The sequence below is a fragment of the Oncorhynchus kisutch genome, linkage group LG19, assembly GCF_002021735.2.
Source record: "Oncorhynchus kisutch isolate 150728-3 linkage group LG19, Okis_V2, whole genome shotgun sequence".
NCBI classification, from domain to species: Eukaryota; Metazoa; Chordata; class Actinopteri; order Salmoniformes; family Salmonidae; genus Oncorhynchus; species Oncorhynchus kisutch.
Genome location: NC_034192.2, coordinates 15,004,710 through 15,028,417, shown reverse-complemented (window position 1 = coordinate 15,028,417; position 23,708 = coordinate 15,004,710). Strand labels below are relative to the sequence as shown.

The window sequence follows — 23,708 nt, the reverse complement described above, 5'->3', positions numbered from 1 at the left end:
GTGTGTGTGTGGGAGTTCCGTGTGCGTCTTACCATGACCTCGCCAGTCTGCTGTTCTCTCAGGACGAAGCCTAGTGTGTCGGTGTTGGGACCTGCTAGCAGACGCAGGAACAACGGATGCTCTCCCTCCGACAGCTTACACATGTACACTGCAGGAGGAAAAACACACAAGCTAGAACATCAGTGCCATAATATGCAGTGGTTATAAGGCATGATCATTGGACATTCTACAAAGGGGTTCAGTGTTGAGTCAGGGGGAAGACGTGCTGTAAAACACTGACTAATGAGAGCTTGGGAAACTGGGGATAGGCCAAAGTGGTGTGTGTGCATGGAAAACAACCCTGGATAAAAGTCTTGGCTCCATGCCAAAGGGGTAAGGGCACACAAACAAATGCACACGGGTAAATAACCACAGCAGCCCTGTCAGATCAGAGACAGAAGTCTTTCACGAGAGTCAGTCAATAGGCAGCCCTCAACCCTCCCGCATGCTCCTTATCCAGAGACACCAGCACATGTTCCCAGCCTGTCCCTCTACAGTGGAGGTTCCTGCCTGCTAGGCCTAGCCAGCCTATACCTAACCCCATTAAAACCCAATTGGTGAAAGAGACCAACTATGTAACAGGTGGTGCCGTGGCGGTACAGTACTTTAACCGTCCATCTCAGTGGGACTGGGAGAGAACCGCATTACATGGCACACCGGATTCTGACATCACCATGGTATTTCTTGCTGCAGGCAGGGGCTTTAAGCTCCCAACATCAGAAGGGGCCATACGTTACATAGACATGCAAACATTTACCCTTCCTCATACGTCACAGTAACAGATCTAGGGTCAGTTGACGGTACAAATCCTGACCATTACAAACCGAGTCTATGCCCCCCCTCCCCCTTAGGCCTACTCCACCCAGGGGGTGCTGCTGTGTATCTGTCTGAGGGTATTTATCAGCTAGTGGAACTAAACTGTTTTTAATTGGACCACAGTAATGGCTCTGTCTAGACAGACCATCTCATTAACAGGCTCAGCCCTCCCCTCTTCATTTACCGAGGGGAAAACACCACGACGTCAGAGCTAGCATCTGAGCCACACTGTCCTAGAGGTCGGGGATAGCGTGTGTGCCTTTCCCTTGACATAATGAAGAGCTGTCAGATTACACAACAGTGTGAGAAGAGATTAGACAGACCGTGACAGACTGCAGTCAGCACTGCTACTTGGCTGGAAGTCTGACATTTCACAAACAAAACCATAACCTACCTGCACTCCTATTCCCGACCCCCACCCAGTCTTCAGTAAGAGGGGCTAATCTCCTGCTCTGTGGTATAGGGAGCAGGGACTGATCCATTTTGCTCATCTGCTGGCGGTCTCAAACCCGGGTTAAGGTCTAGGCTGAACCCCGCCAGTGATCTTCCCTATCAATCGTATCTAGCAGAGCCCTAACACAGGAAGAACTGTAGTAACAGTAGGTGGGGGAGAGAAGACCAAGACCCAGGTGCTACTATAACCTGTACTGAAACCAGTTGGGTTTCTCTCCAAAGGCTGGCGGGTTGGAGAGCAGCTGCTGCTGGACATGCTGTGTGTGTGTGTGTGTGTGTGTGTGTGTGTGTGTGTGTGTGTGTGTGTGTGTGTGTGTGTGTGTGCTGCCCTGCCGGGGTATTCCAGACACAGGGATGAAACACAATGTGTGTGGGGACAGCCCTGTGGCATTCAGCAACATGAGGGCGAGGAGTCTAGAAAGTCACATCCTGACCCTATAGATACCGACACACTCGCACTCATGAATACACTCCACACACACCATGTTCAGACACCAGCCCAGTTCTGGCATGCATGCCATCCTGCCAGTTAACACAGTCTGGCATCTATGGCATGACAAACCAGCTAGTCTCTCCTCTAGCCAGAAAGACACTTACCTTGCTCCTCCCTGCGGCAGCGTTTGTACAGGGCATATTTAGCAGGGTTGTCAGCTACGGTGAACTTGGTCAACAGGGCCTGGATCACCTGATAAATCAACATTCACGATAAAGACTAGCATCAGCGTTCATATAGAATTATAGCCATTTTCTACAAATCACTGCAAGCAGGTTGACCTTAACTGTGTGAGAGACCCACCTGTCGTATGGTGTTGTTGGAGCTGATGTGAAGAGTGTTAGTCGCCCCCTGGGGGAGGTAGAAGGCCTCCTCTCCTCCCCCACCTCCTCGTACAGTGATGGGTCTCCTCAGCTCCAACTGCACCTTGATGAACCCTGTATACACACCACTGGGGTTCTACAGGGAGAGAGAGACAGGTCAGGACACTTCAGGGCAACAGAAAATGTACACAAGCGATCATGTTTAGGGGGGGGGGGGTAACAAGTTAGCAGAAGGAGCCCAGATTTGTGGGCCTCTCTCTAAGCCCATTACTTCACGTACCACCTGCGGATGGGACAGCATGGCGCATGTGTGAGAGGCATTAAAGGCGATGAGCTGAAACTCAAATCAGCTGACTGCCACGACTAAAACGCACCCACACCGTTACGTTTCTTTAAAGAAAGGACAAGAGTTACTTGTGGTTGCGATCAATGGACAGATCGGGGACAGAGAGGAGAGAGAATAAAATGGGTGTGGGAGCAAAGAAAGACATTCTAAAGAAGACAGAAGTAGTCATTATGCCTTCCTGACTGCATGTTTTAGATGAGACTGACATGTCTGATAGCATGACATCAATCTGAATCAAAGAACAGTGGTTGAACGTTGACCCCTCAGAAGTCAATAAGTACAGTACCAGTCAAAAGTTGACACATTCATTCCAGGGTTTCTTTATTTGTACTATTTTCTACATTGCAGTATAATAGTGTAGTCAGCAAAACTATTAAATAACACATATGGAATCATGTAGTAACCAAAACAGTTAGACTGTCAAAGTAGCCATTTTTCCTTGATGACAGCTTTGCACACTCTTGGCATTCCCTCAACCAGCTTCACCTGGAATTCCAACAGTCTTGAAGGAGTTCCAACATATGCTGAGCACTTGTTGGAAAAGCACCATTTCACTCTTCGGTCCAATTCATCCCAAACCATCTCAAATTGGGTTGAGGTCAGATGATTATGGAGGCCAGGTTGACGCAGCACTCAATCACTCTCCTTCTTGGTCAAATAGCCCTTACACAGCCTGGATGTCTGTTGGGTCATTGTCCTGTTGAAAAACAAATTGTTCCACTAAGCGCAAACCCAGATGGGATGGCGTATTGCTGCAGAAAGCTGTGGTAGCCATTCTGGTTAAGTGTGCCTTGAATTCTAAATAAATCAGACAGTGTCACCAGCAAATCACCCCCACACCATCACATCTCCTCCTCCATGCTTCACGTGGGAACCACACACGCAGAGATCATCCTTTCACTTCAATCTGAGTCTCTAAGACACAGCGGTTGGAACCAAAAATCTCAATTCTGGACTCAGACCAAAAGGACAAATTTCCACCGGTCTAATGTCCATTGCTTGAGTTTCTTGCCCCAAGCAAGCCTTCTTATTGGTGTCCTTTAGTGGTTTCGTTGCAACAAGTCAACCACGAAAACCTGATTCACACAGTCTCCTCTGAACAGTTGATGTTGAGATGTGTCGTCTTAAACTCCATGAGGGCATTTATTTGGGATGCAATTTCTGAAGCTGGTAAGTCTAATAAACTTATCCACTGCAGCAGAGGTAACTCTGGGTCTTCCTTTCCTGTGGCGGTCCTCATAAGAGCCAGTTTCATCATTTTGAGACTTCACTTAAAGAAACAGGACTGACTGAACTCAGTGTCTTCAAGTAATGGACTGTCGTTTCTCTTTGAGCTGTTCTTGCCATAATATGGACTTGGGTCTTTTACCAAATAGGCTATCTTCTGTATACCAACCCTACCTTGTCACAAAAACAACTGATCGGCTCAAACGCATTAAGACAGACATTCCACAAACTTACTTTTAACAAGGAACAACAGTTAATTGAAATGCATTTCAGGTGACTACCTTATGAAGCTGGTTGAAAGAATGCCAAGAGTCTGCAAAGCTGTCATCAAGGCAGGGGTGGCTATTTTGAAGAATTAACACTTTTTTGGTTACTAAACTCAGCAAAAAAAAAAAGAAGCGTCACAACCCCGTTTTAAAATATAATTTGTAAAAATCCAAATAACTTCACAGATCGTCACTGTAATGGGTTTAAACACTGTTTTCCATGCTTGTTCGATGAACCATAAACAATTAATGAACACGCACCTGTGGAACGGTGGTTAAGAACCTAACAGCTTACAGATGGTTGGTAGTTAAGGTCACAGTTATGAAAACTTAGGACACTAAAGAGGCCTTGTTACAGACTCTGAAAATCCCCAAAAGAAAGATGCCCAGGTTCCCTGCTCATCTATGTGAACGTGCCTTAGGCATGCTGCAAGGAGGCATGAGGACTGCAATAAATTGCAATGTCCGTACTGCGAGATGCCTAAGACAGCGCTACAAGGAGACAGGACGGACAGCTGATCATCCGCGCAGTGGCAGAACACGTGTAACACCTGCACAGGATCGGTACATCAAAACATCACACCTGCGGGACAGGTACAGGATGGGAACTGCCCAAGTTGCACCAGGAATGCACACTCTCCATCAGTGCTCAGATTCTCAGCCTATTGCGGACAGAGGCCGGACTGAGGGCTTGTAGGCCTGTTGTAAGGCAGGTCCTCAGACATCACCGGCAACAATGCCAAACCCACCGTCGCTGGACCAGACAGGACTGGCAAAAAGTGCTCTTTTGGAGAGTTGCGGTTGTGTCTCACCAGGGGTGATGGTCGGATTCGCGTTTATCATTGAAGGAATTAGCGTTACACCGAGGCCTGTACTTTGGAGCGGTATCGATTTGGGGGTGGAGGGTCAGTCATGGTTTGGGGCGGTGTGTCACAGCATCATCGGACTGAGCTTGTCATTGCAGGCAATCTCAACGCTGTGCATTACAGGGAAGACATCATCCTCCCCCCCCCCCCCCCCCCCCTTTGTTCGGGGACACATTATTCCATTTGTTAGTCACGTCTGTGGAACTTGCTCAGTTTACGTCTCAGTTGTTGAATCTTATGTTCATACAAATATTTACACATGTTAAGTTTGCTGAAAATAAACACAGTTGACAGTGAGACAACGTTTCTTTATTGCTGAGTTTACATGATTCCATATGTGTTATTTAAAAGTTCTGATGTCTTCAAAATAAAGAAAAACTCTTGTATGAGTAGGTGTCCAAACTTTTTACTGGCACTGTAAGTTACAGTTATTCATCTGGGACAAATCTCTCAGGCAGGCCTGTTCCAGACAGCTAGTCTGGTGAACATGTGTTGTGTGCCAGCATCATGCCCGCAGATTGATGAGCACTGAGCAGACAGTTAGAGCTGGTCCTCTTCCACATAACAGGGTGGGTCAGGACAACTCAAGAGCTTCTGTTCAATCCCCCTTAATCATTGGTAAAGGAAGGAGTTGTGGTGGAAGCATGCAGCGAGCAAATGTGAGTGTCACGTCTCTTGTGGATCAGGAGGGGATAGATGACAAAACATGAGTGCAGAATGAGCCTTTACGGTTCAGCTCAGCTCTGAAGGCTGGCCAACCCACGCACGCACACACTTGTGCCAGAGAACCATCAGAGCCGGACAGTCATTCAAGTTAGTTTAGGGATGAGGGGTCAAAGTGGGAAGCTAGGTCACATGGGATGATAAACTGAGGTAGCCTAGTGTCTGATACAGGAGTTGGGTTAAGGGTTAGTGGACAGGGTCAGGGATTAGAGGTCACTTGCCAGGGTCATTTTGAGGTGGTCCTTGGAGGAGTTGTTGTACAGCTCGACCTTCTGTCTGATCTCCTCTCTGCTGAGATGAGTCCGTAACTCCCTTTCCTGTGCCACATCCTGATTGACAGAAACAGAGTGAAGTGGTGTTATTACATGTTATTTGGCCTGAAGACATTTGCTATCTGTATCAGCTGATCTTACCAAAGAGCATAAGCACACACACACACCCAGCCCTGCCACAGAGTGTTTTCCTGACCTTCATTTGGAGGCCCTAGATCAGGGATATGCAACTGGCAGCCTGCAGGCCAGATTATTACTTTATACAAGCCCTTTGATCAATTCTTAACATTAATTAAAGATCTGCAAAAATATCTACACCAATTGACTTCAGCGTTAAAATGACAAGCACTATGGTGGTGGTCTGTAGTGTGGTTTCTAGCGCCTATGTGGCCAGTTCATTCTTTTTTCTTCATATGAAGTTGGCTCTAGTGTTTTAACGGTTTAAGCTACAAAATATTATGACGCAATTACTGAAAGCCACGACTAAGGAACACCTACGTGCCTTCTATTTCCTTCTCTGATATTGACAAGGACTTGTTAAAATGAGAGTTATGACAACAACAAAAAAACGTAATGACTGAGGGAAATTAATTCAAAACTGCAGACTGGAATTTGGCATTACCTGATTTGACATACTGCATATTTGTGTTATTTATTGAGATACTTAGTTCCAGATAATTTTACATTTACTTAAAGAACCTTTTAATATTTGTTTTTGGGTTGAACCGACTCACGTTGGTTGAGCGCCAGTCACTTCTTTCCTAATTACGTTTGGCAACATTTCATTTTAAGAAAAGTATTTTAATGGCGGTTGTGCATTTATTTATATTTTATCTTCCAATGAACAATCATGTAGAAAATGTCCGCCGCCCCCCCGCAATTAACATAACTATATCCGGGCCTCCGTTAAACAATACATACACTGAACAAAAACAAACGCAACAAGTGTTGGTTTCATGAGCTGAAATAAAAGATCCCAGAAATGTTATTTTGCTCAAATTGTGCACAAATGTGTTTACATCCCTGTTAGTAAGCATTTCTCCTTTGCCAAGATAACCCATCCACCTGACAGGTGTGGCATATCAAGAAACAGATTAAACAGCATAATCATTGCACAGGTGCACCTTGTGCTGGGGACAATAAAAGGCCACTCTATAATGTGCAGTTGTCACACAACAGTGCCACAGATGTCTCAATTTGAGGGAGCGTACAATTGACATGCTGACTGCAGCAATGTCCACCAGAGCAGATGCCAGAATATTTCATGTTGATTTTGCGCACACACAGAGGACTCATCCCATCATGGGAGAGAGGTCATAGTCATGTAATGAATGTGCTCCCCAGATCCAGAGAGATGAGTCATACCACTTAAGGCTGTGACTTTCACACACATGTACACATGCGTTTTAACTCCTAGAAAGCAGAAGGATCTGACTTCCGAGTTTGTTGATAATGAGAACTGAATTTTTGATAATGAGAACTGAATTTTAGTTATTTCTTAATGGATAGCTTCCTCTCCATATCACCCTGGATCAAGCAGTGATAGCAGACACGTCATCCTCAGTGTGTGTGCCTGCCTGACGGTCCAAAGTCCACACAGCGCTGTGTGTTCTTACATGGGCATAGAGCTTTGCTCTCTAAGGCTCCTGGCTACTAAAAACAAACCTAAACCACACTCAGTATCCTGGCAAGACCTAGCAGGCACTGGACACCTTATAAGGCCACACTGCACAAGAGACCAGGGTGCCAACGTGTGCACACACACACAGAAGAGTCCACCTTAGGCAATAACATTGATAGTGGAGTGGTATGGTTCTAATAGCCTAGTATTTACATCAGGGAGACAGGGCTGACTGGGGCCATATTCCTGACCTACTAGAGTTCTTTAATGTCAACATCAAGGCAATAAAAGGCATGCTTCTGATGGACTTTTTTTACTGCCTACCACAGAGGAAAACAGGCTCATAAAATAACAGTACAGAGCTCCTTACTGTTACGGTTAGCAATGGATGTGGTCTAATACTGGGGTTTAGACTCTTGCTGCAGCCAGATGTCTTCACTGACCGGGGATTGGGCTGGGTGGCACTGTGGAGAACTGGAGGTCAATTCCACCTTATCCCATGGTGTAACCCAGTAGGTTCATGAGACTATGGGTTGCTGTGTATGAGCCAAAACAGGTGCCATTGACCTGTTGCTTGGTCGAGCCCAGTGACTCACTACAGGAATACTAGGTCAACGGCACTGTTAGCACTACACAGACATGACAGCATATCAAGGCCACTTGATATGCATAGGAGAAAGTGGCTCTGCACTAATAAATAAAGACCTTAAAACAGTACGTCAGATTCAGTCTTACTGAAAGTATGCATATTCTTCACACAAACATCATACGTCCAAACTCAGAACCCCAAAATAACATTGACGCTGTGGTAGAACATTTATTTTGATTAGCGATTGTGCATTTATCAAAATCTCATCAGGTAGCCTGATTTCAGATGGGTCATGTAAAGAGGGTTATTAGGGAAATCCTTCTTGCACAGCATGCAAACATTAAAATCAAACTATTATATTATTCTGACTATTCCCAATAATCGTAGTATTGTGTGCATAATCAGTGCTGGTTGTGTTCCTATTGGTCAGTCACCGAAATCGGCTCGTAACACCAGCCACACGCACGATAAATGCCCCCCAAAAATCTGATACTGCCAGAACTGTTGGAGCATACGACCGGACGTAGTGGTACTTAAATCGTCAGAAGTAGACCAGGTCACACGGAACGAGCCAAGACGACCGACAATCGTTTACAACCTACGACTTTGCCCACGACTTCACAATTGTCATGTACGGCAAAATCATGGCATAAGATGACAAAAAAACAAACAAAAAAAACCTTACAATCTGGGGGGCTTTAGCCTCTAAATCCACCATGTATTTATACACACTGTAGTCACGGCAGATAGAGCTAGTCACCCCTGAAGTACTTTACCGGGTCGTACAGGTCACAGCTGATTAAAGTGGCTCACAGTAAGACCAAGGGGATTATGGGTAGCCACAGAGAAAGAGGTTGGTGTTGGTTATGACAACACTTGCTAGCCACTATTCCATGGGCCATGACTACTCAGGGGTTGTGTGATAGAGAGAGTTGGTTGATTGGCCTGATCGCCATCACGACCAGCTCTATAGGATTACCTCTGTTTCAAACAGAACCTCAAGAGGTCATGATCAACTACAACAGATGGCTCAGTGCCAAGCCAGTTCATGACTGTGGTCTTGAACAAACGTACATCGGTATCATTACTTTGGGTTCCGAGGCAGAGTATGCAAAAGGGAGTGTGTTTGAGTACATAGACAGGAGGAGCACCAGTGAGCCGGAGTGTGAGACAAAAGGCAAAACAAATGTCCTGATGAGGTAATGCCCCCAAAAAACAGCCTTCTCCCTCCCACACAGTGTTTGTTTTAGCCACGGGCCACTACACTGCAGCCGGCGAGGAGGAGCAGAAACACAGCAGAACAGATTTTAGGACTGTCCCTGAGTGTTCAACCTGTCGATTTTAACCTCTCCACCCTACACTGTCACCCCTACACTCGCTTCACTGTAGGTACTGCAGCATCAAGGTTAATGAATGCCAGGCAGATTAGAGTAACGACAAGCCTATACTCTCCCTCTGTACCCTGATTGAAGTAAGTAGTTAGGCAACTTTTCCTGGGGCAGGCAGGGTTAGCTGGAGTGGCGGAGGTATGAGGAGGAGGGAGGAGAGGGGAGTTGTTTTTTAGGGTCAAGAGTCAGTTGGCCGAGCAATGTGGGATAGCTGTGGGCCAGCGTGCAGTAAAGTGGCTTTGGGGTTGAGTGCTTCGAGTAAGCCTTAGTAGAGTTACGAGTTCAGTGCCGGGTTAAGTAGAGGTGTGCGGGTGTCACTTAACGTATGAAGCAATGTGTGTGAGGTAGAGGTCGACCGATGATTTTTCAACGCCGATAACGATTGGAGGACCAAAAAAAGCAGAAACCGATTAATCAGACATTTTTTTATATAAATATATCAAAATACAATTTGGGAATGCGCTTGTTAAAATCAACCGTTCGGCAAAGGAGACTGATTCAATGATAAATTAAGAGGCACCGCATTGATTATTTGCAAAGCAGGACAAGCTAGTTAAACTAGTCATATCAACCATGTGTAGTTAACCTGTTGCGACTCTAGTGGCAGTATTTTCATAAAAATAAAAAAAACGTTCCCGTTTTAAACGGGATATTTTGTCAAGACGCTAGAATATGCATATAATTGACTGCTTTGGATAAAAAACACTAACGTTTCCAAAACTGTAAAGATATTGTCTGTGAGTATAACAGAACTGATGTTGCAGGCGAAAGCCTGAGAAAAATCCAATCCGGAAGTGCCCCATATTTTGAAAGCGCTGCCTTCCAATGAGTCCCTATTGAGCTGTGAATGTCCTATCAATGAGCTTACGCTTTCTACGTATCCCAAGGTGTCTACAGCATTGTGACAGTTTTACGCATTTATGTTGAAGAATAGCCGTAGGCGGCTACATTGCGTAAGTGGTCACGATGGCTCCCAGGGTGACCCTCGCGTAAAATACAGCGGTAGCCATTAATCCAATCGGTCCTACCGAATATTGGATTATTTTTTGTCGTTGTCGTGACCGCAATTTCCGGGCGATTTCTCAGCCAAACGGGAAGAACAAACGGAGCTATTGCGCCTACAAAAATAATCTTCAGCTATCTACCTGGGAGTCTCGTGAGTGAAAACATCCGAAGTTCAAAGGTAAACGATTTAATTTGATTGCTTTTCTGATTTTCGTGACAAGGTTGACGGCTGCTAGCAGGGCATAATGCTATGCTAGGCTATCGATAAACTTACACAAATGCTTGTCCAGCTTTGGCTGTAAAGCATATTTTGAAAATCTGAGATGACAGGGTGATTAACAAAAGGCCAAGCTGTGTTAATATATTTCATTTGTGTTTTTCATGAATAGGAATATTTATGTCCGTTGCGTTATGCTAATTCATTTCAGGCAATGATTACGCTCCCGAATGCGGGTTTGGAAGTCACAAGTTATCTTAACATAAGTTAAGTGTAATGCTAGGAAGCAATTTACCTTCGATCTTTGCTGCACTCACATAACAGGTGGTCAGCCTACCACGCAGTCTCCTCGTGGAGTGCAATGTAATCGGCGTCCAAAAATGCCAATTACTGATGGTTATGAAAACTTTAAATCTGCCATGCTGATTAATCGGTCGACCTCTAGTGTGAGGTGTAATGTGTTTGGTGTGTTCAAAGGAGAGAGAATAGGCTGTGCTTTGCTTCAGTCGCAGTCAGAAAAACCGGTTCCTCGCCTGACTAATATAGATTACACACAACTGATGTTATCCGTTTACAGAGCCAGACAGCCATGCTTCTCAAGCAGAAAATAAAACAAGCTAAAAAAAAAGCTGGAAATAGACTAAACACCCCTGACAACCTACATCTGGATGTGTGGGCATGGATATTGTTCTAGATAAAGATTCAGGGAAGAGCAGTTCGACCATGTGTTATGGTACTTTGTGAATCCATGACCAGTCTCACTCAGTGCTATAGTGATGAAGCAACTATCCGCCCCTCTGTGTGGGACTTCCTCTTCAGCTTAGAGGGGAAATCCACAGCAGCCACACCTTTCCTCTGCATAACAGACGTGGACATTCCTCAACTAATGCAGGTTCTGTAGACATAAACCAAGCATTGAATACACCGCATCCAGTGAAAACCCACTTGGAGATTCTATACTACCACTATACCACAGCCAATTCCCTGACACCACACTACAAACTGCACAGTACTAATTTTGACCTGGAGCGATTCCAGCTGCTATTTACTGACCTGAGTCTGACCCAGTACTGCATGCACAAACACACAGAATAACGTGGGAAAGACTAAACCACTCCATTGACTGCAGCAGGAGTGATCCATCCCTTAGTGTCCCACTGGACAGAATAGAGGTGAATTCCTGCTCAGTGGGCTCAGAGTTAGAGAGTCCATTCTGCCTCCTGTGGTGTCAATGGACACGCATAACTGAAAGTGGCTTTACTGAGGATGAGTAAGGAGGTCAAGACTGAAACCCTCTGCTGAACACACACAAAACAAAAATACTAAGCTGGACAAACTCTGGGCTGAACAAAGAAAAAGAGGAATAGAAACCACCCCGGTAGAACTGCTGACTCTCCCCACAGGCCCCTGGCCTGGAACGCACACACTGCTGATCGAGATCTCCACAGACCCCCTATCTAGCGGAGGTATGAAAACACTGGAGATTGGAAAATCTTAATCTTGGGGAGTTGGGATGTGCCTGTTTTTCCAAGTCTGTGCTCCATGTGTAGTCTACTGCAATAGTCTACTGCTCCACACCAAGTCTGAAACATATGAGAAAGAGAGGGGTCTGGGGTTGTGAAGGGGGGCTAAGAAAAAAGTGTGAGTTCCATATCTGGATTTTGATGGGAAGATATCGTATCATATTGTTTTATTCTACAATGTAAAAATTAGAGGTCGAACGATTATGATTGGAGGACCAAAAAAGGCTGATACCGGTTTTAAAAAAAATCGGTGGATATATATATATATACACACACACACACACATACATATGTACACACACTGCTTAAAAAAATAAAGGGAACACTTAAACAACACAATGTAACTCCAAGTCAATCACACTTCTGTGAAATCACTGTCCACTTAGGAAGCAACACCGATTGACAATAAATGTCACATGCTGTTGTGCAAATGGAATAGACAACAGGTGGAAATTATAGGCAATTAGCAAGACACCCCCAATAAAGGAGTGGTTCTGCAGGTGGTAACCACAGACCACTTCTCAGTTCCTATGCTTCCTGGCTGATGTTTTTGTCACTTTTGAATGCTGGCGGTGCTTTCACTCTAGTGGTAGCATGAGACGGAGTCTACAACCCACACAAGTGGCTCAGGTATTGCAGCTCATCCAGGATGGCACATCAACGCGAGCTGTGGCAAGAAGGTTTGCTGTGTCTGTCAGCGTAGTGTCCAGAGCATGGAGGCGCTACCAGGAGACAGGCCAGTACATCAGGAGACGTTGGGGGAGGCCGTAGGAGGGCAACAACCCAGCAGCAGGACCGCTACCTCCGCCTTTGTGCAAGGAGCAGCACTGCCAGAGCCCTGCAAAATGACCTCCAGCAGGCCACAAATGTACGTGTCTGCTCAAACGGTCAGAAACAGACTCCATGAGGGTGGTATGAGGGCCCGACGTCCACAAGTGGGGGTTGTGCTTAGAGCCCAACACCGTGCAGGACGTTTGGCATTTGCCAGAGAACACTATGATTGGCAAATTTGCCACTGGCGCCCTGTGCTCTTCACAGATGAAAGCAGGTTCACACTGAGCATGTGACAGATGCGACAGTCCGGAGACACCGTGGAGAACGTTCTGCTGCCTACAACATCCTCCAGCATGACAGGTTTGGCGGTGGGGCAGTCATGGTGTGGGGTGGCATTTGTTTGGGGGACCGCACAGCCCTCCATGTGCTCGCCAGAGGTAACCTGAATGCCATTAGGTACGGTGCTTTTGGGCCCTGGGTTCCTCCTAACGCAAGACAATGCTAGACCTCGTGTGTCAGCATTTCCTGCAAGAGGAAAGCATTGATGCTATGGACTGGCCCGCCCGTTCCCCAGAGCTGAATCCAATTGAGCACATCATGTCTCGCTCCATCCACCAACGCCACGTTGCACCAGACTGTCCAGGAGTTGGCGGATGCTTTAGTCCAGGTCTGGGAGGAGATCCCTCAGGAGACCATCCGCCACCTCATCAGGAGCATGCCCAGGCGTTGTAGGGAGGCCACACACACACACTACTAAGCCTCATTTTGACTTGTTTTAAGGACATTACATCAAAGTTGGATCCGCCTGTAGTGTGGTTTTCCACTTTAATTTTGAGTGTGACTCCAAATCTGTATATCTACAGAAATAAGACTGATCTTGCTTCTGTTGCCTGTTTGTTTCATATCCTACTGATTCTGGGAGCACCAAGCCTCATCTAAGGGCAAAATGTTGGATAAAGTAATTTTAAATCTTTGCTATACAGTTTATTTAATTAGAAGAGACTAGTATTACTTGGAATGTATTATTTTGTGTTGTTTACACTGTTCCAAACAGGCAGAAAAATATTGTAACTTGACAGCACCTGTTTGTCACATATGCAGGCAGCACTCGCTCCTACGCCCTTCTTTTTCTTGAGTTCCTTGTCATTATTCCAATTATTATTATGATCATCATAATAAGTAATGTTATCATCATTGGTAGGCTTTGTATAGTATCCTTGTATAACCACCATCGAGCTGTAAGCCTAAGAGCACATCCTGTTTAGTCTTAATACCGTAACTTATTTAGGCCTATGTCAATAGGCTACTGTGTCTATCAATCAATCTTTCATTTGTTCATGTCATCACACAGGGAGCTTGTAATCTAACAGCAATTGTCTGAGTATTGTGTGCCAAACAACATTTCCACAACTAAGTCAAATGTCTACTGATCCAACTTCCCCTTTCACTCCTGAACAACCAGTAAACATTTACCCTTTGAGTTTATTTTTCACCTCCTACACATCCATTTTGCTGTCAACATTAAATGTTCGTTGGGAGTTTGATATAAGAAATGTATGGTATTATGATAGGGCCTGACCTATAGCCTGTTGATCACATGCATGCACTTCTTACACGTTTCACATAAAGAGCAAGGGTTAATGGAATAGGGAATGTTTTTCCTAAACAAATGAGGGATTTCAGTAAGAGAACTTTTCAGGCAGAAACAAGAAACTAAATGGATGAAATAATTTTGCAGCTTCAGCACAGACAGCGCAATAAACACTTGCTGTGCTGTGGTACCTTTTCACTGCAGTAGGGAGGCACGCGAGACAACGTGCACCAGTTAAACAGTCGTCATTTAAAAACAAAAACACCATGCCCATTGGGCTCAAGTCATTTGGGTGTCTTAATTATTTAATCAAACTGTGTGCTTAAAGCATCAGACAAGCTCAGTGCATATGTAGTGGTTTTATTCAAATATTCAGAGTAATTTTATTCTGTCTATGTATGGAAAAATACATTCAAAACATTGACCAATCATTTGCTCGAAAGAACAGGACAACTCTCGGTCAACCAAGATTATATATATAAATGTTAATGTATTTTTCCATATATAGACAATGAATAAAATCACTATCTAGAGTCATTCTAAAAAAGTATGTTTCTAAATTAAAATTATATGACTATGAAAGTAACTTCTACTGCCATTATGTGAAAATAACCTACATAAAGCCAATAAATTAAAATATTGCAGCCTGCAGGAAGAAAATATCCTGATAAAAAAATCAATCATATTGGCTATCAACTTGGTCCAGCAGGAAGCTTGTGCTAACTAACTTTCGGCATTGTATAAAATATTCTGGGCCCTCAGTTATCCCACACCAGTGAGCTCCGGACAGACACAGATGTAGGCCTATTTAAAAAGGGAGAGAGCTGGAAAGATTTTTCATAAAGGCTACATTGAGGAACAATTCTCAATGGATGTAAAAACAGACTGTTTACTTGCTGTTAGAGGTGAAGAAAAAAATTACAGAAGCGCCACAGCTCATTAGTGGTGGTGAGTTAAGACAGAAATACGATCAGATCCCCAAACAAGCACATTTATAAGCCTACATTTGCCAGGTAGCCGAGGACTTATTCTATGCGTAATCAGATGCGTGACCTTACTCAACATTGACAGGAGCACTCCAAAATAAAACAATGAATATATTAACTCGTAAACAGAATGAAACACACCAAAACATGTTTCTCACAAGTGTAGCCTAGGTTGTGCGCTCATTGACATGTTGTTTGCGACAATGACAACTGTAAAAGTCTAATAATATTTGAATCCATTAACAGAAATTACAGTAACCAAACATTGTAGATTCAAAATTATGGGAATTAACTGTAAATGTACTACTGGAGAGCCATCGGCGCCGCCTCCGCAATGGATTAGTCCACCGACAGGCTTGAGTTCCAGAAATACGTTTAAAATGTTTTTTTTTTATTGTAACTGGTCGACTAAAAATATATATATATATATATATATATATATCTTAGATCGACCAAAAGCTAATTGCCCAAATGGGGTCAGCCCAAGTACAGTCCTCCAACACAGCTGTATAGCTTCACCACACAAAACAGTGCTGATAACTCAACTCCTCAACACCAAGTGGCTTCTTGCCAGGATGTTCCAGCATAGTTCTTGTTTTTCTAAGACTCGTGAAATATAAGCTTAATATCAGTGTGCGGAGTACGACTGACTGGTGCAGACAGGACTCATTACTGCAGCATGTAGCCTAGGCCTATAATAAATACATTGCTGTAGTCCAATAACAAGACTGTTCTACTTCCTCACACCTCCTCAGCCTTTTACCACACCCCATCCTCCCCAATCACTTCCATCTGAAAAGCTGGTTAACCAACACTGTGTGTGCATTTCAACAATGGGGACTAAGCATGGGGTGGTGAAATGTGACATGATGAAAGGCAGACTTCCCTGTTCATCAGTAGCTATTTTAGTGTGTGAGGCAATAGAACATTTCACAGCACTGAAAGACACCTCCCAGAACAGAACCGTAGGCCAGTCCTTTGAGAACCCAAGCCAACAATAACCCATACTTCCACTGTTGAGTGTTATTAGCTGGCTCTGGATAACTGGACCCTGCACTGCAGACATGTTACCTAGGGAGACAGGGATGATTGAAAGTTCACATTAACTGCCTGGGGAAGACTCATCATGCCTCAAACCACTGTGCTGGGTCAGCATGTTGTCAGCCAAATGTGAGAGGCCCACAGGGGGAGAAGTCCACACAATACACACACATTCGCGATAGTATGTAGCCTAGGCAGTGTGGTGCCAGGACAACAACCTCCCTCAATGTGAGCAAGAAAGGAGCTGATCGTGGACTACAGGAAAAGGCCAGGCCAAACAGGCCCCCCATTAACATCGACGGGACTGGAGCAGGACGAGAGTTTCAAAGTTCTTTGGTGTCCACATCAACAAACTAACATGGTCAAAACACACCAAGACAGATGTGAAAAGGGCTCAACAAAACCTTTTCTCCCTAAGGAGACTGAAAAGATTTGGCATGGGTCCACTGATCCTCAAAGACCTATAGCTGCACCAGAGAGCATCCTGACCGGGTCCATCACTGCCAGGTAGGCAACTGCTCGGCATCTGATCGTAAGGCATTAAAGAGGGTAGTACGTACGGCCCAGTACGTCATTGGGGCTAAGCTTCCTGCCATCCAGGACCTATATAATAGGCGTGTCAGAGGAAAGACGATAAAATTGACAGACTCCAGTCACCCAAGTCAGACTGTTCTCTGCTACTGCACGGCAAGCGGTGCCGGAGCGCCAAGTCTAGAACCAAAAGGCTCCTTAACAGCACCTACCCCAAGCCATAAGACTGCTGAACAATTAAATCAAGTGGCCACCGGACTATTTACATTGATGCACCCCCCCCCCCCCCCATTTGTTTGGTACACTGCTGATACTCGCTGTTTATTATCTATACATAGTCACTTCACCCCTACCTAACATATACAAATTAACTAACCAACCTGTACCCCCACACTGTCTCTGTACCGGTAGCCCCTGAAAATAGCCTCGTTATTGTGTTACTTCTTACTTGAGTTAATTTGGTAAATATTTTCTTAACTCTTCTTGAACTGCACTGTTGGTTAAGAGCTTGGTAAGTACGCATTTCACGGTAAGACGTGACAAATAAAGTTTGATTTGACATGGCATTGAGCGATAGGAGACACATAGGGAATGCAGTGTAACAAATAGCACTAGGCCCAGCACTGTTTCGGTCTTTCTGATTCACTTCTCTCGAGTGGATCTCCATCTCAGACATAAAAACAGGCCTGGCTTCAGACAGATCGGATTACAGTAACATGGAAAACATTCCTATAGACCAACACATTGAGGATAATAAAAACAGGTGTGTATGTGGCAAGAGACAGGAACACAATAGAACACACACAGTATGTGGAAAATGGGGATGACTGAGCAGATGTGATACTATGTGGTTCACTCTGGGAGGAAGTAGACTTGTCTGACTAACACTCCAACAGCACGCATCATGAAAACTGCCACGGAAGTATGAATCGGTAGGGAGCTAGCCTGTAGAGCTAGTCTATGGGGAGTAGCATTGACCAACTATCATGTCTGTAACACTCACTTAGCAAAGACAGACAGGAACCACACTGCAGAGAGCATAACAAGCGCAACAGCACAAGGCTAGCCCACTCAGTCAGCATGGTTGCAGGGAAACTGCAGCAGAAAATTTTCTTTCAAGGTCCTTGGCTGCATGGTACAGACTGTCACATCAAACCCTGAACCTGTGGGCAAACTACTGTACTAACTGTTACAAGGCAGTCAAAACTTGCTAATACTCTACAACTGTAGACTCAACTCTGACGATCAAAACAGCACTACTTTAAAATCAACGTTGATGAAAGGCTTTCAACCTGGAGTATGCAGAGTTGAGACATTGACAAGCCTCTCAGTGAAACTGAAGGTCTGTTAATATTTGCCTAAAGGCAGCTAGCTAACCAGCAGTCGTTCATCATTAACTAACTATAGTCTACTCTCCTGTGACAATCATTACATCAACCGGTCTGTCTGTTACATATACATATGAATACAGACACACACGTGTGATTAAATATATAACTGCCTGTAGCATACAACAGTCCTGTTCTGAGAACCAGACAGTATTCTTTACCCTGAGCATGTCAAACTGAACAAGTGCTCAATTAAATCCATTCAAAATAGAAGTAAGAACGTGTGATAGCATGGTTGTGTATCTCAGTAAACGCACGCGAAGACCACTCAGTCAGGCACTAACCAGGTGCAGAAACACAGCACAGAGGCCCTATAGGGTTACAAGTCACATTTAGCAAACTGTCCACACACTGTGGGAATGGGACGGGGGTGTGTGGTTGCTTTTCCTACCATGAATAAACCCATACCACATGGACATGACAGAGGTCGACAGACCAAGGCTCATTCCCTTCTCAGCTCCAATAGAAACCTGAACAGGCCTATCTCTGGCATGTGTGGTACAATGCATAATGGAGTGTGAGATGAATGGAGTGCAAGATGAATGGTGTGGCTGATGGAGGACTGTTCCGACAGGAGTCGTAGACAAAGCATTCTCACTAATCACACAGACACAGCTGCAGTACTAGCCAGGGCGGAGACCAGCAGCTATAGCTATACAGTGCAATGACTGTAGCAACCAGCCATAGCGGGGCTGTGACTAAGGCTCAGAGAGGGATAATAAGGCTCAATAAAGACTCCAGTTATTGCACCTTAATCTGTTTTTCAATGTCACAATCGCCATCCAAAGGCATAATTAATCCCTGTGCCCAAGAACACCAAGGTAACCTGCCTATATGACTACTGACCCGTAGCACTGTAGCCATGAAGTGCTTTGAAAGGCTGGTTATGTCTCACAACACCATCATCCCTGAAACCCAAGACCAACTCCAATTCGCATACCGCCCCAAAAGAGAAACAGCTGACGCAATCTTAATTGCACTCCACACCTGGACAAAAGGAACACCTACATGAGAATGGTGTTCATTGACTACAGCTCAGTGTTCAACACCAGTGCCCACAAAGATTATCACTAAATTAAGGACCCTGGGATTAAACACCTCCCTTGGCAACTGGATCCTGACTTCCTGACAGGCTGCCCCCAGGTGGTAAGGGTAGGTATAACAACACATCCGCCATGCTGATCCTCAACACGAGGGCCCCTCAGGGGTGTGTACTTAGTCCCCTCCTGTACTCCCGGCTCACCCACGACTGAGGCCACGCACAACTCCAACACCATCATTAAAGTTTGCTGACAACAAGTGGTAGGCCTGATCACAGTCAACGATGAGACCTCCCTATAGACTGAGGTCAGAGACCTGGCCGTGTGGTGCCAGGACAACAACCTCTCCCTCAATGTGAGCAAGACAAAGGAGATGATTGTGGACTACAGGAAGAGGGCTGAACACGCCCTCGTTCACATTGACGGGGCTATAGGGGAGCGGGTGTAGAGCTTAAAGTTCCTTGGTTTCCATATCAAACTACCACAGTCCAAACACACCAAGACAGTCGTGAAGAGGGCACGACAACACCAATCCCCCCTCAGGAGACTGAAAAGATTTGGCATGGGTCCCCTGATCCTCAAAGTTCAACAGCTGCGCTATCGAGAGCATCCTGAACGGTTGCATCACAACTTGGTATGGCAATTGCTTGGCATCTGACCATAAGGCGCTACAAAGGGTAGTGGGTACAGCCCACAGATGGCAATCGGTAGCGGAGCACCAAGTCTAGTCTCAAAAGGCTCCTTAACAGCTTCTACCCCAAAGCCATAGGACTGCTGAACAATTAATCAAATGGCTACCTGAACTATTTGCATTGCCCCCCCCCCCCCCACTTTATAATATATATTTTTACTGATGCTAATCACTGTTTATTATCTGTCACTTTACCCCTACCTACATGTACATTTGAAGTCAGAAGTTTACATACACCTTTGCCAAATACATTTAAACTCAGTTTCACAATTCCTGACATTCATTTCAGCTTTTATTTCTTTCATCACATTCCCAGTAAGTCAGAAGTTTACATGCACTCAAATAGTATTTGGTAGCATTGCCTTTACATTTTTTTTTAAACTTGGGTCAAACGTTTTGGGTAGCCTTCCACAAGCTTCCCACAATAAGTTGGGTGAATTTTGGCCCATTCCTCCTGACAGAGCTGGTGTAACTGAGTCAGGTTTGTAGTCCTCCTTGCTCACACATGCTTTTTCAGTTCTGCCCACAAATGTTCAATAGGATTGAGGTCAGGGCTATGTGATGGCCAATCTAATACCTTGACCTCATCTCGTCAAGACGTCATGTTACACTCCCTCTTCCATGGACCTACAAGTGGCATGAATGTTCAGCTGATACACTGCATACATTTAAAATGTAGCTAGTAGATACTAGACCCAATACATTCTATACTGTTGGTATGTTCTCCCCTTCTCGCTCTCCTCTCACATAGTGTGCAGTGGTGTGTGTGGAGCTTGTGCATAGTGTGTAATGTGTGCAGACGTGTAGTGTGTGTTGGTGGTACAGTAATTACAGCCACAGCCAGTTTCTCTAACTGTTCCCAGAAACAGCATAAGCAGGCAGGGACCCACGAGGATAGTGACCCACAACCCTCTGATCTATACCAGTTGACCTCTAAACCTTGTCAGGGGAAATGAGAGGGTGGTGGCCAACCCATCAGTTAAATGACCACCTGGATGCCCTTCCTAGTGTGTAATATCCATCTGTAGACAAGGTGTCTTCTGGGACCTATGAGTAAGAATCAGCTCCTATTGGGCCTCAGTAGTTCCATTACAGGGCATTATTCAGGATAATGACAGTTTGTTGTCCAGAGAAAAGGGGGATTCTCTCACAGACAGTGAAGTGGTGTGTGTCTTATAGACCACCTGTTCTGTGGTCTTGCTAGGATGGGACATGACCATGTGATACAGTTCAGTAGGTCTGGGAGTTTGATCTAGCATCGAGTGCTTCCGTTCCATGACTGATGTGGCTGTACATGCACGAGTAGTCGAGTACACCCACACGGGTCCAGTGTTAAACACCTCATCTGCTTCATGACGCAGGCAGTCTTCGAAAGGTAATCATATTACCAAGGAGCCTGCGCTGCGTGTATGTTTAGACTGCGAGTGCTGTTTCCTCTGGAACAGAACACTTAGAGCAGCAGACAGTTATAAAAGGGCTTTAAGTAACGTGCAGGCAGGTCATGCTAGAGCAACATAACAGAGCAAGCCAGATCATAAAGTAGCCTAAACCCATACCAACCCCCTGCAGTAAAAACCCACCTCCAGAGCAGTGTTTTTCAACATGTTTGATATGTAGGCTAGATGACTTAAGACCCGTTTTGCATTTCTAAACTAAGAAGGATGTTTCCATATCAGTCTCCTCTTTCTTTTAATTTGTATCAGTAGCTGCGAGGGCTGGATTGGTAGAGTGTGCTGTGTGGGCCTTGCTCGGTTTAGCTGAAGTATGAAAACAGAGAAACTGTTGACATTCTCTCCTTTCTGCAGCAGAACAAAACTCACCACAGCAGGAAGGAAACAGGCCTGCATTGCACACATTGCACCCATTGACACACACAGCTGAGTTGAGCTGAACGGTGTTGAGGGTCAGCTATGTTGTGAATATAAAGCTTCAGGGACTCCTCTTCAAACAGCCTGTACCTCGAGGTGGTGCCCCGAGCCCTCTGCCACTGCTTAGGCTTAATTATTCTATTCAGTTTCCTATCATCAACACACCATATCGAAACAGACACTACATTTGTCCCGTCATCAGCCTTTCGTAACTGCACCAGTCAGTTTAAACACAAGCACTCCGCGCTCGGACATTAAGTAGTTACACACACACAACTTGTTAATTACACATATCTATTGGAGATCTCCATGGAGCAGACCATACATTTTGTCTAGACTGGGTGTACCACTGCCAAACTGTCTTCATCTCCAGATCTGAAGTCTCAAGTCAGAAGGGTTATAGCTCAGACACACGCTAAAAGAGATGTCAGTATGCAGTAAAAAAAAAATGGACACCCCATCTCTGAATAGCAGAGACAGAGCACTCCTTCTGGAACAGGCGTCTGGAGAGGTCTGGCTGCCGTTATGTAAACTCACAGCAGACTGAAGGTTCTACTGTGAGTAAGAGATTGGCTGGGGCTCCTGGAGGTCTTCTCTTTCACTCACACCCTTTCCACTCCCCAAAAGATAGTGCTAAGGGAACGCTAGCACAGTACAGCCCAGGAGGAAGAGCAGGTCTGGAGAACAGGTTGTTGCACGTACTTAGGAAATGTAAACAAACATGCAAGTCCTACAGCAAGATGACAAACAGGACAAAATGGAGGAACTGTGGTAAATGTGATACTGTAATAATTAGGGCCAGGACGATACAAATATTGCAATATTATTTCCATAGCAAAAATGAAAACACGAAGCAGACCAAACTCTTTGGTCCTTTAAAAACCTGCTGTTTGTAAAAGTGCGTGGCTGTATGTAAAATAGTGCATGCTATAGCTTGGAAAATAAATACACGTGACTCTGAATGACAACATAATGCTGCTTATTTCCAACATTAGGGCTGATTTACTTACGAAGTTAAATCCCTTTCATGTTGTGTTTCCTTGCCACAATACTAAAAATGTCAAGGAAGTTAGTCCTAGCTCTAGTAATGATGTACAACTTTGACTGAAAGTGGCAGCAGAAAGAGAACCGGATACAAAACTGAGAACATTTTCGGAACTGCAACACAATAGCTGAGGAAACTGGGGTGGCGTTGGAAGAGGGGGAGAGACGCGTGAGGGAGGGTGTGTTAATGGATTGTGTAGTTGATTAAGGTCCTGACATGGGGTTTGCACACCATGCAGTCAGGTGATGTCATAGACAAGTCAAACCCAGCCTACCTGAATTGGTGTGGGGGCACTGCCTCTGCCATCAATACCCCTCTCCTGTACTCTCACGGGAATATAGCCTACAGGACTGAGATTCAACTAAAAGGGGCCTTTTCCCACCAACAGAGACTGGAAGGGAGGCTAAAGCAGCTTCTATATCTACCACAGAAACCATGGGTGTGATTCCTATCCTTCTAGTATTCTGGGGAATCCTCTGGTCAGGACAGAGCATATGTTTCTGATGTCTGAGGAAGACCAATACTAAGCTGTTTCTCTCCCTTCCTCTCCATCTGGAAACAGAGTGCACTCAAGGAGAAAGACTGA

General features: G+C 45.0%; 1 protein-coding gene across 2 annotated transcripts in view; it reads right to left on the bottom strand.

The window, feature by feature from the left end:
- The window catches only part of LOC109864338 (ras association domain-containing protein 3), a 65,097-nt gene that overhangs the window by 3,177 nt on the left and 38,212 nt on the right, over positions 1-23,708 (bottom strand). For both annotated transcript variants that reach the window (XM_020452065.2, XM_020452066.2), the window contains 4 exons: positions 5,774-5,881; positions 2,105-2,260; positions 1,906-1,993; positions 33-148 (listed from right to left, as the gene is read on the bottom strand). In XM_020452065.2, the coding sequence (XP_020307654.1) occupies positions 33-148; positions 1,906-1,993; positions 2,105-2,260; positions 5,774-5,881 (468 nt within the window). The remainder of the gene's footprint in view (positions 1-32; positions 149-1,905; positions 1,994-2,104; positions 2,261-5,773; positions 5,882-23,708) is intronic.